The following is a 19,090-nucleotide window of genomic DNA, read 5'->3' as shown; positions in this document are numbered from 1 at the left end:
GCTATCAAGTCCTGTTCTTTCTAGTTTCTCTACATACAAACATTCTTCTTTCTTCAAAATTCATGGCCATTAGAAATCTCATGCAAGAAGCATTCCTTGATTCTTCCACACCCCTTCCAGAGGACAAAATAAACTCTCCCTGCTTTGCCATTTTCTACTTGCGGTGTCATTTTGTAAACATTTTTGAGCACCCTCTAGGATAAAGGCAATTTCTTATGTATCTGCATACCACTTATAGCAAATCCTGTAGTTTGTAGGAGATATTCCATAAATAATTGTTAGATACTTAGGTTTTAAAAAATCCCAATTTTATATGTCTGGGAAAAGTTAAACTATGGAAAGAGTTAAGTGTTTTATCCTATGCAAATTCTTTTCATGTTGATAATCCAACTCCTATTCTTAAATACCAAATCACATGCTTAGTTTATTGAAGTACACTCAGCATGCGTAGGACAATCTTTGCAAACTGTAAAATGTACTTACCTTATCGTTATTGTAATAAGAAATGCTAAGGCCATCAAATTTCACCCATCTCTTCTGAAACATGCGTTTTCTGTAAAATGTATGAAATTGTCATTTTACATTTAAGAACCATGCACTTGGATTTTAAATACATTTGTAATACAGAACTGTGTTGAGTACATTCCAATTTGATAGTAAGCAGTGAAGAAAACAGTAGGCTATGACAATGTACAGTGTTGGCAATGGTACAAAGGAAAGGAAATATGTACAATGACACTTTCTAATCAGTTGACCTAGGTGTTTTTAAAAAAGGATACTGCTAACAGTGTCATCATTTTTTAAAATGTAACTTGCAGTGTCATCACCCACATCGGTAAGGTTGAGTGGAAAACAAAGTGTGCTCAGAAACACTATCATGGCACCCATATCCCTTAAAGGAGATAATTCCTCAATGAAGATAACATAAATTTTTATCCTTCATTAAGCTTATACATTTTATCTTATTTTTTTTAATTTTTGCTTTGGGGCATGCATAATATTTTGCTAAAATAACAAAGCTTTGTCAATTGGATTTACACAGATATATTATTTAATTCTGATCAAATAAGCTGAAAAGGCCCTGACTAAATATGGAGAATCATTTGCAATCATCCAAAATTCATTGAAACATTAACATTTTGAGAAAAAGAATCATATGAAAGGCAAATGCAGTTTAAAATGGTTACTGACACGAGAAACAAAGCAAAATAATGTCATCATATGTTCCCATTTAGGCATAAAGGAGAAAAAGATTTTCTGATTATATAAGGGAAAAGTGAAGACCCATTTCTAGTTGGGCTTGTTTTTGTTTTTTGTTTCAGTCCCCTTCCCCGAAGTCAGACAATCCTAAAGGTTTTGAATGTCTTATTCTCTATGCGACTCTCAGTGTGAACTGATACAATCTAGATACTTTTAGCCTTTATCACAGATAATATATGAAAACTAACTTCCTGTTTAAAAAAACAGTTATCTGTAAACAAATAGGTAGATAACTGGGACTACATTTTCCTTTTGCAGTTTTCTAACATGTTTAAGATAAGGAAACGGTATAGCTTTCTGTGGTTTTCAGAAGACTTAAAGGTAGAAAAAGCACCTCAGAAAGTGTGGAGAACTTGTCTTCTGGGCTCTTTCCTGGGCCACACACACCCCTATTACTCTAGTGAAATACAGCGAGCTGCCCACATCAATCATTAGCCGAATTATTCTGCTTAAGATAAAATTAGAGCAAATCTGATCAAACTGAGAAAAGTTTCAAGATTCACTGGTATGGACAACACTTTCACATATAAACACTGAATTAATCATGAAGTAATAAGAACATAAGACCTTACAATTATATAACTACAACTAACGACCCAACCCTCTTTCCACCTTACTCCCTCACCCTTCTGCTGCTTTTTAACTTCCCTTGGCCTGTCATGTGTTCTCTTAACCTTGCAACATCCAACAGTGCCAGTTTTCATTTCCTTCACTGACTCAAAGGTTCTTCAAGTTGCCAGCATTAAGTTACAAGGTAAAGAAATACTAAGCAAACACACAGTCATTATAGTTGAATAAAAACACTTAGCACTCATTTCATACTGATCTCTGTCACACTTAAAGGCAGGTGAGCAGACATCTTCCCACACAATCTCAACAGTAATTCTATAAGTCAAGATTTTGTTTTAGGCCCACCTTATATGGTGAATAGCAGTAAGCTAGAGCTCAGCAGTACACATAATCTTCCATTTTAGAATAAAAATAATCAACGTCTGTGGGAGATAACGGCCTTAAGGACCTTCCATTACCCCTACAGACACTCCTTCCCTGATGAGCCAATCCAAAGCAAGTCACAAAGCTGTCCTCTCAAAGCACAATCTCCTTTTCCTCATAGCACTTAACACAATCTCTAATTACATGTTTGTTTAGTTGCTTGATGTCTCCCACACCAAGGATGTTTCACTCTTTACTCTATGATCAGCAACTAACACAGAGACACATATGGCACTAAAAAATAATCTGCTCAATGAAAGTGTGACATGATTAAGCACATATCCCCTTAGCAAAAAACAGCCAGATGACAGATAAAACCTCAAATGACCAGAACTCAAATAACCAGCATATTTTAAAAGAAAGGCTGCCAGAAGGCGAGAAAACTTCCGAAACCTCAGAGTTTGATTCGAAGTTTCAAAATGTGCCAAAGCTGGAAGTGAACAAAAGTTTAGAATCTACATTTTTTTGTTGTTTTTTTTGGCTGTGTTTGGTCTTCATTGTGGGCTTTCTCTAGTTGTGGCGAGTGGGGGCTGCTCTTTGTTGTGGTGTGTGGGCTTCTCATTGCAGCGGCTTCTCTTGTTGCAGAGCAAGGGCTCTAGGAACGCAGGCTTCAGTAGTTGCGGCTCGCAGGCTCAGTAGTTGTGGCTCGCAGGCTCTAGAGCGCAAGCTCAGTAGTTGTGGTGCACAGGCTTAGTTGCTCCGCGGCATGTGAGATCTTCCCGGACCAGGGCTCGAACCCATGGTCCCCTGCATTGGCAGGAGGATTCTTACCACTGCACCACCTGGGAAGTCCCTAGAACCTACTTTAACATGTCTTACTTAAGATGATTTAGTTGTGGCCACTTGGACTCAAAGTTCTCTTAGAATTCCATCACCATCTGGATAGACAGTTTGAGGTCTGAGGCATCATCCAGGAACTTAACATTCAGGTACACAGGAAAATGAGAAGGAGAGGAGGGAGGGCAGACAGCTCAGAGATCAGTCAGAGATGCTGCCATGTGACAAGCTACATTTCTCTTCTCAGGCACTGACTACAAACCACACACTGGATGGTTGGCTTTCTGAAGAAAGCCAACCAAAACGTTAGCCTCTGAGAGACTCAATTCCTAAGAAATTCCCCCCAACTATTTTTTAATTTTCTCAGCTACCAGGTGACTATTAGATGTGTTCAGCCATTTTAACCGAATATTTTGAAAGGTTAAATCTGTTTAATAATCTATGGAAGGACAGGTAAATAAGACAAATCCCAGCCCACGTTGAAATGGAATGAGAGTGTGGCCGCAGAAAAATCAATTGTTCTGTAGTTGGAGAGAGCCACTTTGCTATCCTGCCATTAAAACATTACTTCTGCTACCATTCATTCATCCAGTCAGCCATCAGATCTGTGGGTATCTATTCTGTGGACACTATCCTCCAGCCATACTGCCTCCTCTGTCTAGATGCTTTCTTGCCTCGTGGCCTTCCCATATGCCATTTTCTTCATTGGAATGCTCCCTGCCTGCTCCTGACCTGGCTGGCTCCTTATCCTTAAGATCTCAGCTCAAAAGTCATTCCCCCAAGTGGTCACCATTGAGTAACACATAGATCCTTCAGGTTCCTTTGGTCTCTTGCTCCATTTCTTTACTTAATGACACTTAGCAGAATTTGCAATTATATATTTGTTTTGTATCCTCCACCTCCCATACTAGATATTGAGATCCTTGAGTGCAGAAACCATTTGTTTTTTTCATCAATGTAAAACCAGCAACTACCACAGTTTCTAGCATATAAAATATGCTGACTATCTACTGAATAAACTAACAAATACATATATTTCTCATTGCAAGAGGCTTCCTCAAATTTTCATGTTATGTATAGAGAAAACAAATACTACTAACAAAACCACTTCACCCTTAATTACATTTTTTGCTTTTTTCAAGTACAAAGATCAGAATTTTTTAATACAAAAGCTTTGTAATTCATCATTAATTTCCATATAATTTTAAAATACATTTTATAGTTAAATATTTTTAAATGTATTCTTTAACATGTGTGCATTTTGTACCTTCCTATTTAAAAATTCAAATTAATAAATGTTTCTAAAACTAAATTTATATAAACATGTTTAATCTATTTTGCTCATTAAATGTGTCAAGATTCAATTAGTTATTTTCTGCCTGTCAACTTCAATACTGAATTCTAATAATTGGCTAATTAAAGATAAGAACTTATACTTAGATCCTTTCCCACAATTCCTCTTTCTAGCAAATGAAAACTTGAATTTAAATTGTTAAACTCAATAAATTAATCAAAATTTCAACTATTGATACATAAAAGGGAAAGCTTAAGAAGCACTGTTTCTAAATATCAATAAAATTTTAAATTAAAATATTGGTGAATAGTAAATTTTTAAGAATTATCTTCTCTGTACCAGAGTTAAATATTTTTCTCATCTATTTATAAAAATTTACTGATACCAGGCAACTAAATCCAGTGTAATTATGTAAAATTAATCTATTACACAAAATTAGAGGTTTCTAAAGTACTTTAAATGCTTTCTCTGACATAAGTTATGTCTTTCCCTTAAATTTCAATTAATAATTTATTTAGTAAATGTTAAAAAAAAAGACAAAGTATAAAATACAGTGTCACTCTAGTCTGTGTTCCTACTATCACAAATTAGAACTGACTAATGGATTATTATACAGAGAAGAGATTTTAAAGCTTGTCACTAAAGAACTTATTTGGCACAGTAATCTTGATAATAAAAACAACACTTATATAGTGCTTTGTTCTAGGCACTGTTGCAAGCCATATACAAACATTAATTAATTCAGTCCTCCAAACAATCATATGAGGCAAGTTAATATTATTATTCCCATTTTACAGATGAAGCCACAGAGGAGCTGGCAGGTTAAATAATTTGCCCAAGTCACACAACTGATAAAGATCAATTCTGTGAGTCAAATCCAGGCAGTCTGGTCCCAAAGTCTATGCTCTTAACAACTACACAAAACAGACTCTGGTACATTTTATGGCAAAGCACCCTCAATATCCCTTTAGGTAGCAATAACATTTGACCTCTACCCATTTAATATGAGTTCAATTCTGCAAAGTGCTTCAGAATTCCTTCAGGAAAAAAAGGTAAAGGAGATGTGAAAAATATTAGCCTAGGTTTTATCCTATTTTGTTTTTAGGGTTCTAAAGGAAAACATTTCTTTGAGAAGCTTTTTTAGAATAATTCATAAGGCATGTGTGGTGTTATTGAATGGATTTCTATAAGCACTTCCCTTGAGCTCTAGTAGGGCAGGTTGTGTAAAGTTTCAACTGCTATCATAAATACAGCCTTGCCACCTTGTGTCAGTTTTTGTTGTCTCAAAAACTGTGTGTCTTAAAAATTCTTTTTTAACAACAGTGTATATACAAACAATTACATCTCTATTCATGAAGTATATACACGAAGGCACTCCTGTTTAATTTCAATCCTAAGTGCCAGAAGGTTTTTTTTTTTAAGATAACATCTTTTAGCTTTAAAAAAACTACAAAATTGGATAAGCATGCTAACCAATGATATATTTTAAAGTGGCAGAGGCTACGAAACTGTCATCTTCAAAAATATCACATAACCGAAATGAACCTCAAAGTAACTAAGTCAAATTTATGGCTTTTATTAATCATGGTACTTTAATCATCAAAAAATACTTCTCAATTATTCTAAACAATATCTAAGAAAAAAGGTATCACAGACATGCTGTTCCAGATTCACCTGCCTTGTTTACATAATCTTGAAGAATTATATGCATATTTTATCTTATTTTCTACTCTAACCCTAACTAGACTCAATATTTTTTAGAAGTACTACAATTTCCAAAAGTACAGATTTTTGTTTGTTTATCTAATTACTCATTTTCTATTTAGTTATTTTATCTCATTACTCTTAAGTATAAGGCTTTTAAATGCTGCAGTATTATATGACCCAGCAATCCCACTACTGGGCATATACCTAGAGAAAAAGATAATTCAAAATGACACATGCACCCCAATGTTCATTGCAGCACTATTTACAATAGCCAGGACATGGAAGCAACCTAAATGTCCATCAACAGACAAATGGATAAAGAAGATGTGCTAAATATATACAATGGAGTATTACTCAGCCATAAAAAAGAACGAAATTGGGTCATTTGCAGAGACGTGGATGGACCTAGAGACTGTCATACAGAGTGAAGTAAGTCAGAAAGAGAAAAACACATATTATATGTATATTATATGTATAAAATAAATAATAAGAACCTACTGTATAAAAAATAAATTAAATTAAAATTAAAAAAATAGTAAATGCTGCAGTATTAGTTATGAATATTTTATAGACACACATCCAAGGAATTATAGTATTTCTAGAAAATATCAGCCCTTTTTTCTAGACTGTATTTCTTCACTTTTAAGTAAACCAAAAATGATTGTTTCCAAGTTTATATGAACCAAAATGAGTTGGGGCCAAAAAACAAAAACAAAACAAAAATTTTCAGAAATCCCAGCTTCCATTTCTGCGTTAAATGAGAAAAAACAAATTTTAAGATAAAATCTCAAGTACTAAAAGGAGTTTTAGAAGCCAATGATAAAGCACGAATTTTAATGTGTGACTTCCAACTTTTACAATATTCACAAAGAGCTTTGTGCTTACATGACATGGTATATGAAAAACCACATTAAAAGACTCAGACCTCTTTATTTTATGGAATCATACTCTGTTAAAAAAACAAAAAATCCAACATGAAACCAGCTTCTAGTTAAGACAACCAATGAAAAGCTTGCATTTATCTCTACTCCTCCTAAAACCTCAAAGGATTAAAAAACAAATAAAAATAAATAAATAACTACAAGCCAACACTGACTGGAAAAGTAAATGATAGCATCAGTATCAAGAAATCAGTAAAGCCTAAGAAGGGACAGGAACTAACTCAGGAGGTTTCAGAGAACTGATTGCTAAGCCTGCAAGAGATCAAATTGAGAGGAAAACCAATTTACTCACAAAATTTCAGAAGGTCTCAGGAGATACAGGCACAAGCAACTCTGGAAGTGACTATGAAGGAGAGGGGGTGCTGAGAATAGAAGACTTGTTGAAAGGCAATTAAAGAGACAAACTTGCACCCCTCACCACTCCATCCCAGAATCCCTCCCTTACTTCTCAGCTGGAAAACTGTCCCTCCTCTTCCTCAACAGGATAATAGGGTTTTATTCACTGGAGAAGATCAAACAAGGGTCTCTGGACTGGGAGACTCAGACAAGGCTAAAGGTAGGGTATAGCATTAAAAACAGTAGAATCATGTCTATATCATAAATATTTATACTCAAAGTCCAGGTTCCCCTACTGAGCTCCCAAAAAGCTGTTAACCACTCTTACCACCCTCAATAAGGAGATTCATTTAAAAGATACTGACATGAGGAGTCCCCAAGGAAACACATTAGGAAAGCCTAGCAAGATCATCTTACAAGAAATAGACAGAAAGACCCATCAGGGCCTGATCCAATCAGCTTTGTAGGATCTCATTTTAAATGAACAGCCCAAACAGAGAATCATTCATGAAAGGAAGAGGCAATAGATACAGCAAACTTCACTGTTGTCTTATTCTAAGAAACAGCCACAACAGCCCCAGCATTCAGCAACTACCACCCTAATCAGCGAGCAGCCATCAACACTAAGGCAAGACTCTCCACTAGCAAAAAGGTTATGACTTGCCGAAGGCTCAGATGATGGTTAGCATTTTTTGGCAATAAATTTTTTTTTAATTAAAAAAATTAAAAGCCCAAGATTAACAAAACATTTGAGGAAAACATCTCTAAGGTAAAAGATGGGGAAAAAACCCTCCTCCAAAAAACTGAAAGAAACAGACACTACAGGAAAAGAAAGCTTCAAAACACTTATTAATATCCATAGAAAGATAAGAGAATATATTATGTCCATGGAACAATAACAGTACATTATAAGACAAACAGTCAAAAGAAAGAAAGTGCTGTCTACATTAAATATAGGACAACAAAAAACAAAAGTGGGTTAGAAAATACAAGCTAAATAAGCTTTCTTAGGGGGCTGTATGATGGTGAAATTGATATGTGTATGTATTTTGATTACTTCACATATTCAGAGTCCTGAGGAAGAATTTGTGGATAAATGAATTTTAAGTACATAAAAAACTAAGCAAACCAAAAAGAATTAATAATTATTAACTCCAAGGAAAACTAAAGGTTGCAAATGAAAGAAGAATTAATCATGTTGCAAAGCTCAATTATGAGTAGCATTTATATAGATATTAAGAGTATAAAACTAAATACAGATATAATGTAGACATTTTATATGGCTACTTTAAAAGAATGATTAGATGGGAACTGTGTCTACGCAGGGGGGACAGTGGGTGAAAATGAATAAACATTATATTCCACGGTAGTGTCTCAACAGCTAATTACTAACACTGAAGAGTCAGAAAGAAACAGTATGAAAAAATTATTAAGATAAACAAAGTAACCCTCAGAATGGGAGAAAATATTTGCAAATGAAACAACAGACAAAGGATTAATCTCCAAAACATACAAACAGCTCATGGAGCTCAATATCAAAAAGAAACAAACAACCCAATTAAAAAATGGGCAGAAGACCTAAATAGACATTTTACCAAGGAAGACATACAGAGGGCCAAGAGGCACATGAAAAGATGCTCAACATCACTAATTATTAGAGATATGAAAATCAAAACTACAATGAGGTATCACTTCACACCAGTCAGAATGGCCATTATCAAAAAATCTAGAAACAGGGGCTTCCCTGGTGGCACAGTGGTTGAGAATCTGCCTGCTGATGCAGGGGACACGGGTTCGTGCCCCGGTCCAGGAAGATCTCACATGCCGTGGAGCGGCTGGGCCCGTGAGCCATGGCCGCTGAGCCTGTGTGTCCGGAGCCTGTGCTCCGCAACGGGAGAGGCCACAACAATGAGAGGCCCGCTTACCGCAAAAAAAAAAAAAAAAAAAAAAATCTAGAAACAATAAATGCTGGAAAGGGTGTGGTGAAAAGTGAACCCTCCCGCACTGTTAGTGGGAATGTAAATTGATACAGCCACTATGGAGAACAGTATGGAGGTTCCTTAAAAATCTAAAAAATACAACTACCATATGAACCAGCAATCCCACTACTGGGCATGTACCCTGAGAAAACCATAATTCCAAAAGAGTCATGTACCACATGTTCATTGCAGCTCTATTTACAATAGCCAGGACATGGAAGCAACCTAAGTGTCCATCGACAGACGAATGGATAAAGAAGATATGGCACACATATACAACGGAATATTACTCAGCCATAAAAAGAAACAAAATTGAGTTATTTGTAGTGAGGTGGATGGACCTAGAGTCTGTCACACAGAGTGAAGTAAGTCAGAAAGAGAAAAACAAATACCGTATGCTAACGCATATGTATGGAATCTTAAAAAAAAAAATGGTACTGATGAACCTAGTGGCTTGGCAGGAATAAAGACGTAGACATAGAGAATAGATTTGAGGACATGGGTGGGAGGGGGAAGCTGGGGCATAGTGAAAGTAGCATCAACATATATACACTACCAAATGTAAAATAGTTGGCTGGTGGGAAGCAGCAGCATAGCACAGGGAGATCAGCTTGGCGCTTTGTGATGACCTGAAGGGGTGGAATAGGGAGGGTGGGAAGGAGGCTCAAGAGGGAGGGGATACGGGGACATGTATGCATATGGCTGATTCACTTTGGTGTACAAAAGAAACTAACACAGCATTGTGAAGCCATTATACTCCAATAAAGATATATTTAAAAAAAAAAGATAAACAAGTACCAAAAGAAACTACTAAAGAAAGTAGAAAGTGGCTGCCTCTTGTGATAAAGTGGGAGAAGAGGAAAACTGCTTTTTTTCCTCCAGTTTTATTGAGATATAATTGACATACCACACCATATAAGTTTAAGGTGCACAGCATAATGATCTGACTTACATACATCATGAAATGATTATCACAGTAAGTTTAGGGAACATCCATCATCTCATACAAATGCGACATTAAATATAAAAGAAAATCTTGTGATGGGAACTCTTAGGTTTTACTCTCTTAACAACTTTCATATAGAACATACAGCTGTGTTCATTATATCTATAATGTTATATATTACAAGTACTTATTTATTTATCTTATAAACTGGAAGTTTGGACCTTTTGACTGTCTTTATCCAACTTCCCCTCTCCCCAGCTATTTTTCCTTAATAAGCCATGCAGAACTTTCAGACGCTTTAAACCATGTGCTTTTATAACCACTAAAAAACTTAATTTTGAAAGTTTAATGTGAACACATGATTTCTTTACCTTATAGTTGCCAAGGTAAGAACTGACTAGAACTTACTTTTGGTAACATTATCAAAGGTCACCTGAAATGAAATGATGCTCTTCTGAAAAGAAAGCAAGCTGAGGTTTACTGAGCCCTGCTTAAGGGGCTCTGTAGTCAGACCCAATGTTACCTACTTTTCCAACTGATCCCACAGAGGAAGCCTTGACCTTACACTTTTATGTGTGGGAAACAGCAGTTCTGAGACATTGAGTCACACAGCAAATGAGCAATAGCTTGACAATTTTAATTTCTGTCTAATTCCAACACCCTCATTCACTTCTCTGCAGCTAGACTGACTGAAATTAGCCATGTTATTTTAATAAACACTAAAACTAAGAATTTTTTCCTCAAATTACAAATAAAATATGGAAGCCTTTTATTTGCTTGGCATGGTCTTCACAAGTTATGTATGATTTGAGAGAAAAGGCCAACTAGTTCACCAGTAAAAAAAGATACTTTTTATCAGAGATTTAAGATTCAACTTTAAGTTCAACACAGTGATTGATATAGAAAAAACCTGGTCAGATAGAGAGACTTGTCAACTTTCCACTACAATTACTTTTCACTGAAAGGCTGGCCACAGGACAGCACTCCCAGGAGGCTTGAGGCCCTCACACACTTATGGAGCAGGTGGAAAACTGCTCCACTAAAAGCAGCCTTGGAGATTCTGGGCACAGGCTGGAAAGTCAGCCACTGACAAAGGAACCAATAGTATAAGTTCTGATCTCCCTCCAAGTCATGGGTGGCTTCTAAGTGATCTCTCAACCACTGTTTGGAATTTGACCCTTTTATGGTATTTGATCACTGGCTTTTTCATTTTCCCTAGTTCTGTGTTCAACCTGGACATGTAATTCTCTGGCAGTTTCTCCCTCTTGGTCCTAGAGCCTAACTCGCATCTTCCATAAAATAACCTCAACTAACCCCTCTATTTATCTCATAGACTTCAGGACATCCAGATATCACCAACATCAGTGCCTTTTCACTCCTTCTAGCCTGAAAAGTATTTCATCTAAAAACGCCAGTTGAAACGGTATCCATTTTCCAAAGGTCAGTCGAGCTGCTATTTCTGCTCCTTAGAAGATCTCTGAAGAAATGTTTTCTTAACCTCTCTGTAACCTCATGATTCTATACTCTGTGGACCTTTCTGTACCAATTATTATACGTTGTCTTTCAAATTTATTTTTATTTGTATTTTTTTCTGCCCAAAGTGGAAGATACAAAACAGGCCAGGAACACATCTTGCTTATCCTTGTATTCGTCCAGAAATTCTTGAGCATATTATATACACAAATTTCTGAGTTAACCTTGCATGTTCAGCTCTTGCTATCCCAGACTCACATTACCACACAATGCTTCTCTATGCTTAAAAACATTAATTTTTTAAAAGGGGAATTTAGCTGAGTAAGAAAAAAAGTTCTAAAACATCTTGTCAAGTAAAAATATGATTTCCTCAAGATATATTGCAGTTTTTAAAACTATGCTCAGTGCGTGATACCAAACACACAAACATCTTTAGAAAACAGCAGGTTAAAAAGTCAAAAGCGTTTCCTAGTTGCAGATATTCTTGGATATTTCAATACCCGGTTCTCCTAGAAGGGGTGTGGCACATTCAACCATGTTCTCTTTGATTTACAGAAACTCACAGGATTCTTCCTCTGAGTTGCATATTCAGGAAATTCTGGAATAAATTCTATCCAGTCTTCCATATTTGCATCTACTCAGACTTGCTGAAAAGCTTGAGCTTATTAGTTGCAGATAGGAAAGGGGAAGGAAAGAGACTTGTTTTTTTACCTTCAAAACGCAGTGAGGTTTTTTTAAGGCAAGACCATTTACTAAGTTTCTCATCTGCCTCACCTGTTTGAAACACTAACAAACCCAAGTTCAACATTTTATCAAGTTTTTTCCATACAATTTTTTAAACCAACAGTATAAGGCTATATTATAATTAGATCATTCAAATAGTTAAATAAATGTTTATACTTTAAGCTCAGCTGGAAATGTTTCCATATTTCTCTAGTTGCATGGTGTTATACAATTATTTTCTTACTAAATATTGGGCAGTTTTCACATACTGTGCATTGATTCAGAACTGGCACTTCCATTTCAAAGCAAACAGACACTCAATCACATGAGTAAATCCAGATTATGAATTTGATTACTTTGTTTAATGTCACTCATGACTAAGGACAGTTTCCAACACTATTTGGAGAAGGATAACCAAGTATGGCTTTTTTTTTTTTTTTTTTTTTTTTTTTTTTTTTTTTTTTTGTGGCATATCTTGTGGGATCTTAGTTCCCTGACCAGGGATTGAACCCGAGCCCACAGCAGTGAGAGCACAGAGTCCTAAATACTGGACAGAGCAGGGAATTCCCACTATTTGTTTTTAAACTGTGTTTTGACAACACATGTACTCACATACAGAAAACAGCAGGTTAAAAAGTTAAAAGGGTTTCCTATATGTCTATAGGGGAAAACAGAATTTAAATAAATGCACTGAGAGTTCACTGCTCTGTTAATGTACACCAGCACTATCAATGGCACCAGCAGACTTCCAACCAATACAGTGTCTGGAGTTTAGTTTTTACTATAAGATCCCTATAAATTAAAAAATAGCTGTTTTAGAAGATTGAAAGAAAAAACGATGTCTAATACTAGGTTTTTTTTTACTAATTCATTCAACAACAAACACTAAGAATATCTACCACTTGCTAGGCAACCTTCTAGTTGCTGAGGATACCACAGTAAACAAAAACCAATATAGATGACTATCCCCATGGAGCATATATGCAACAAATAAATCATCAAGTGTATAAGCTATGAGAAAAATAATTAAGGGAGTGATGGGGTGGTGACGGAGGGGCAGTGATAATATTAACTTTGATGTTCAGGGATTCATGCAAAGGAGACTTTAGAGCAAGAACTTGAGGGAGGTAAGGTACAAGTCATGCTGCTCTCTGGGTATGAGCATTCAGGGCAGAAAGAAGAACAAGTTCAAAGGTACCCAAAGAGAGATCCTGATTCTTATTATGTCTAGATTTGATAGAAAAATAAAGTAGTTTCCTTGTTCTGTAATCTATCAGGTTATAATTTTTGATGTGGGGCCCAAAGGAGATGGAGGAAGCTGGTATAAGATTTCGGCCAACCCTCAAATCTGTTTTATGCTACTATGGCTCACAAGCCAAACAAACCTGGCCCATTAAATGCATTTATAAATAAAGTTTTATTGAAACACAGCCTCATTCATCAGTTTACACATTCTCTGTGGCTGCTTTCATGCTATAACTGCAGAGTTGCTGAGCTCCCACAGACACCATATGGCTGTAAAGATTAAAGTATTTATTATCTGACCCTTTACAGAAAAAGTGTGCTAATACTTTCTCTGTGGAATTCAGAATGCCATCAAAATCAGTGCTACCTGCACCAAAGAGACATGTGACCACGAGTTAAACAAAGCTCAGTAACCTCTGCATAAGGAATGGGTAGGCATCATTTTGTCTAATTAATGAGCATCTTAAACACCCTCACCATAGCCTACAGAGTCTAACTAGAAAAAGGAAAAATGGAGATTCCACCTGTGGTCTAATAAATACATGCTTCTTGGCCAGTTACACATATTTCTTTTAAGTCATAGCAATATAATCATGGAGAAGAGCTTTTTAATTTCTTGGTGATATAACAAGCTCCTTTGTTTACTTTCCTAGCTGCATCCTGGTAACCTGGAAAAAGACCCGGAGGTCAGAAAACTCAGTTATTTTCTCTAAAATGGAAAAATAAAAATCTCAAAAAATTACAGCCTCTAACCTTAGGCAGGTTCAGGATAGAAAGGATGGAAAGACAGAGTTCTGATAAAAAAAGAGAGAAAATGTTCTAACTATCCCAGAGGTGGCCAGTAATAGTGAAGCTTTCTCAGTGTGCCTGCAACATAAACATACTAACCCTGTCAAGATTGAGGTACCACCCATCAGAGATCATTCAGGAAACCACAGCTGCTAGGGGCTCTGTACACAGAATCTGCTAAATCTTCCAGTGATACTTTGAGAGAGCACTGGGATCTCCCTAATCATTTAAATTCTACAGAAATGAAAGACCTGAGACTATTCCAGCTCAATGTTTCATTCCACCAGTGTGTATATTTGACTAATGACTCAAACCGTTGCAATTTGACTATGCATTTACCAATAATACAGATGACTGATGAAAAGCAGACACAGTTAACTACTTTGTCATCCTAATGGAACCAGAAAGGAGTGAGACAAAATACGTGATGCTAAGAAGTTCTCTGTCTCAGTTTAGTCAACATCTAATTTGCTAAAGGGATGCAATCCTATAAAGTATTAATCATGTAATTACTAACCACAAAAGGGTTCAGCTTTTTTTTTTCGATTTCTTAAGAAATATCATTCCTTCTCCCACTAGTCAACTGATGCTTTTTCTAGCAATTCTTTTGCTAATAAAATTTATTTTAGGAGAAAACAAGGCTTTCTAGAAATGATGTACCTTTTCAGGGGAAGAGCAGAGAAAACCAGCACAACATAGGGACTCACCACAACAACTACTTAAACATAAGAGATTTAATCCCTAAATAATTTAATAATTCATGAGGAACATTTCCAGTAAATATTTCAAAAGGACATTCAAAATTCAGGATGTCAGAAAATAATTCTAATTAAACATAATCCCTCCCTAAAGATTTCTCAGCGCTGCAAAATGCTTAAGGACAGAAGTTTCTTTGTCAACAACTGAAATGATAAATCTGCTTTTAAAGTATAATATTCAAGGGACTCTGACCTTTTGTGCAACATTCAAAACTCAAAACAATATATCAATTAACAGTGAAGCCTAAAATGTAACAGTGACATACTTTCCCTTAACTACAATAAGCCTTGTATTCTCAAACAGAACGCTGTTATAATGGGAGCGAAGACCAAACAGTGTGGGCTGAGTAATACAAACTCAATCGGTGTTGTTTTTCTTTGCTACAAATTGAGACACAGGATAGTGCATTTTGGTGCAAAGTTAGAAACTAACATTAAGGATCTAGATGTGAAATCAGACTTCCAGTTTTAATTTGCTATGCAGAACCTTAACCCAGAATTCCATACAGCACATGGCCCATGCCCCACATTATATCTAAAGAAGAGCATTTGCAAAAGTGTATTGCAAGTCCCTACAAACTGTCTCTGTATGCATGGGGGGTGGGGAGGAGAAACAGCAACCTAGCAGGTTTAGAAATGGATATGCTTGAATTTTTAAAAATATGCCACTTAGGAAAAAAAAAAACAAAAAAGAATAAATACATACCCTTGGGGACAGAGTTTGTCAAGCCATCCCGATTTAACCTTTCTTGCAGATGATCCATAAAAACAGGCATAGGGAGATATTACATTTGAGGAAATGATTGATGAATCAGCCTTTCCACTTGTTGAGCTTAGTGGATAACTGTGCCTATTAACAGGGAGCAAATTCACTGCTTTTTGAGTCCTGGATTTAGATGGCTTTGAATGTTTTCTTCTTAAACTATGAAAGCATTCTTCTACTGTTGAATATTCTGATTCCGAAGCAGAGTCTATAGGAAGATTGTTTTTGTCCTCTCGAGGTATCCAAATATCTTCTACTTTGTCTTCACTTACATTCTCCATCCTGTTATCATATATGCTAAATGGAAAAAGAATGGTTTTACTATTTCCCACAGCTCTATGTGACTTAAGCCATTGGTTACTTTTTCTATTTATAAACAACCAATCACAGAAATTTAAGGCCAGGAAGAATCATGGAGTTCAATTAACGCATCTGATAATTTTTAAAACTTCCTGAAAAATAGAAATCTCTCATTATACTAACACATATTTGAATACTACTAGAAGTAGTGTATTTTTTCTTATGTATCATTTAATCTGACCTGTTTATTTTGGGGGTTGGGTGTGAGTGGTGAGGATGGAGACTGCCATATTCTCTACATCACAATTTAAACATCTTCACCAACACCTGTAAGTGGCCAGCCACTTAATGGGCCAGATCATTAACCACTACCTCATGAAGAGAGGTACTGGAGATCTTATTTCCACATGCTGCCCCTTCTCTGACTCTCCACTAATTGACTTCAAGGACCCTATGTTCTGTCATAATGTAATAAAACAAAGAGTACGTCTGACTGGTGAGAACTTTAGTATTATTTTGCATCACTAATGAGCAAAAAACTGCACCACATTGCTAACTAGAAAACAAGAAAGGGCCAGGGTACCTTCAGAAGGTAAAAGCTGTATAACATAATATTTACTGGAACACAGAGTTGCTAAGTATATTCCTATAGATTTAAGGAATGACAAAACAGATTGGCTCAGCCATTTGTGCATAATAAAACTCATTACAAAGAAGTTTTTGCTAATCAATGAAACAGATATGCCTAGTAGTCAAATTACATCCTTCTGGACGTGGTATTCTAAAAATCATTGCCACCTTAAAGGACTTAACTAGGCCCCTTCCACATTCTGCATTGTAGTAAGTTCATATCAAATGCCTACTGAAGATTCTCAATTATTTAGTCTCATCTTAAGGAAACCCTCAACAGTGTTAGACTTGGAGAATAAAGGTTAAAATAGACAAATGTTAGGTAATGATGCACTACATCAAGTGCTAATAAAGCTGAGAGAAAAATAAAATTTAAGTTGCTACCTTACAAACTCTATTCAATCTCATGTGTGATCCAAATAACTGGATAATTTTCAAGCTGCTTGTCAATGCTGAACTTCTAATAAAAGGATACATTACATTTGTAAAAATTCTGCACCTCACATAGTGACATTTTTGGCACTGCCCCTTTCTTCTTCATAGTAAGGTAACTTCCTATCTTTAAAGTGCAAACATGGACACCACATATTTGCCACTTTGGGAAAGGGAGAATGGTTTCAATTAGGAGAAGACAAAAATAATGTGCTACAGACTATAGAATCGATTTACAGGCTCTAAGTTCAATTACTGAAATAAGTGCTGTTTTCAAAAGAAAGGATTTGAACTTACCAATGTAAACTATTTTCTTAGAAATATAATATGAGCAAGAATTCAATATTGTATATTATATAACATTTTATTCAAAAGAATTAATCATCATCAATCATGTCCTCATACCTTGATTTGACAAAAAATGAGTTTCTTTCAGTAGTTGTTTCCCCTTTGAGTGTTTCTTCCTGGGTCAAAAATTCATTCTTTATGGATCTCTTCTATAAAAAAAAAAAAAAAAAATGCACTTTTTTTAGAGGAGCAATATTCTACAAAGATTCACAGTATCCAGGTTTAGTTTTATTAAACAAACATCTAATTGCTTAGATCAATTTTCAATAAAAACAATTTAATTAGGGTGACTATATTAAATGGTAGTCTTTGGATCCCTTTTTCAATATTTTATTTAAATAATTAATAACTCATCATTTCAACTAAGAAGAACAGAAGATGCTAAGAATAAAATTTATTTACTTTTACTTTCCCACTTACTTTTTGTCTTCCAACTTCTGTTTCATCATGACCAAGAAATAAAATACCAAAAGAGCACAAGTAGTGGAGAGGAAAGACTAAGTGATAAACTGAATACTTAAGATTTGTAAATAGTTAGAAGTCTGTCTATATTTGGGTATAAGGCAAAGTAAAATCTAGTGGCTTTTGTCAGTTTGCCTTTCCTTTCTACAGGGGTTTGTCTTATTCTTTTTTTTTTTAAAGTAACTTCTGGTAAATTTTGAAAACCTGCTGATCTGCATTCCTAAAATCAAACTGAAATGTATTTCTGTGATATATTTTTAAAGATATAAATCTGTCATGATTTTACTGAGCAGAATTTCACTGAATGGAAATTTCCTTCTTCAACACAACACATTCTTCAAACAGCTTAAAGGAAAATGAAGAGGCATATATAGGCAGCAAAGCAAAGAACTGAATATGGAAAAAAATTAAAATGTATGGGACTAACCTTGGAATTTTCTAGTCTCTGGAAGAGAAAGGTCTCTCCATAAGGGAAAATGGAAGATGAATTCTCCTCATTCGTATCTTTTGGGGGAATTATAGGATGAGAATGGAAAGATGTGAATAATGTGAAATATTGTTTTAAAAAAGCATGTGTTTAATTATTTTATAGCAATATCACAACTTAAGCTTTATTCTCTGAGAGTCCAAAATTCTTCCCCTCAAATCAACTCTAAGCATGATTTTCTCAATGTATACACCCCTCACTTCACAACCAAAACACATTACTCACTGTTTCTCAAAGTGTGATGTGTCACATTTGTCCTTGCTAACCTACAGGATCCACGTTAATATAAGTAAGCACATTTCTCCATACAATGGAAATTGTCATGGTGTGTTTATAATGTTAATTCCTAAATAAGAGGTTAGTTTTAATGGTAGAAAATTAATCTTAATTCTATTATAATTTTAAACAAGTGATCATTAAAATTCACTAACATAACAGCTACATGTT

The 19,090-nt window shown here is 35.4% G+C and overlaps 1 protein-coding gene across 3 annotated transcripts in view; it reads right to left on the bottom strand.

The window, feature by feature from the left end:
- Positions 1 to 19,090, bottom strand: part of ARAP2 (ArfGAP with RhoGAP domain, ankyrin repeat and PH domain 2) — a 206,655-nt gene that overhangs the window by 153,162 nt on the left and 34,403 nt on the right. For all 3 annotated transcript variants that reach the window (XM_067036312.1, XM_067036311.1, XM_059065959.2), the window contains 4 exons: positions 18,584 to 18,660; positions 17,752 to 17,843; positions 15,928 to 16,281; positions 484 to 553 (listed from right to left, as the gene is read on the bottom strand). In XM_067036312.1, coding sequence (XP_066892413.1) covers positions 484 to 553; positions 15,928 to 16,281; positions 17,752 to 17,843; positions 18,584 to 18,660 — 593 coding nt within the window. The remainder of the gene's footprint in view (positions 1 to 483; positions 554 to 15,927; positions 16,282 to 17,751; positions 17,844 to 18,583; positions 18,661 to 19,090) is intronic.

The sequence above is a fragment of the Kogia breviceps genome, chromosome 6 (genome assembly GCF_026419965.1).
Source record: "Kogia breviceps isolate mKogBre1 chromosome 6, mKogBre1 haplotype 1, whole genome shotgun sequence".
NCBI lineage: Eukaryota > Metazoa > Chordata > Mammalia > Artiodactyla > Physeteridae > Kogia > Kogia breviceps.
This window is presented reverse-complemented; position numbering and strand designations above follow the sequence as displayed.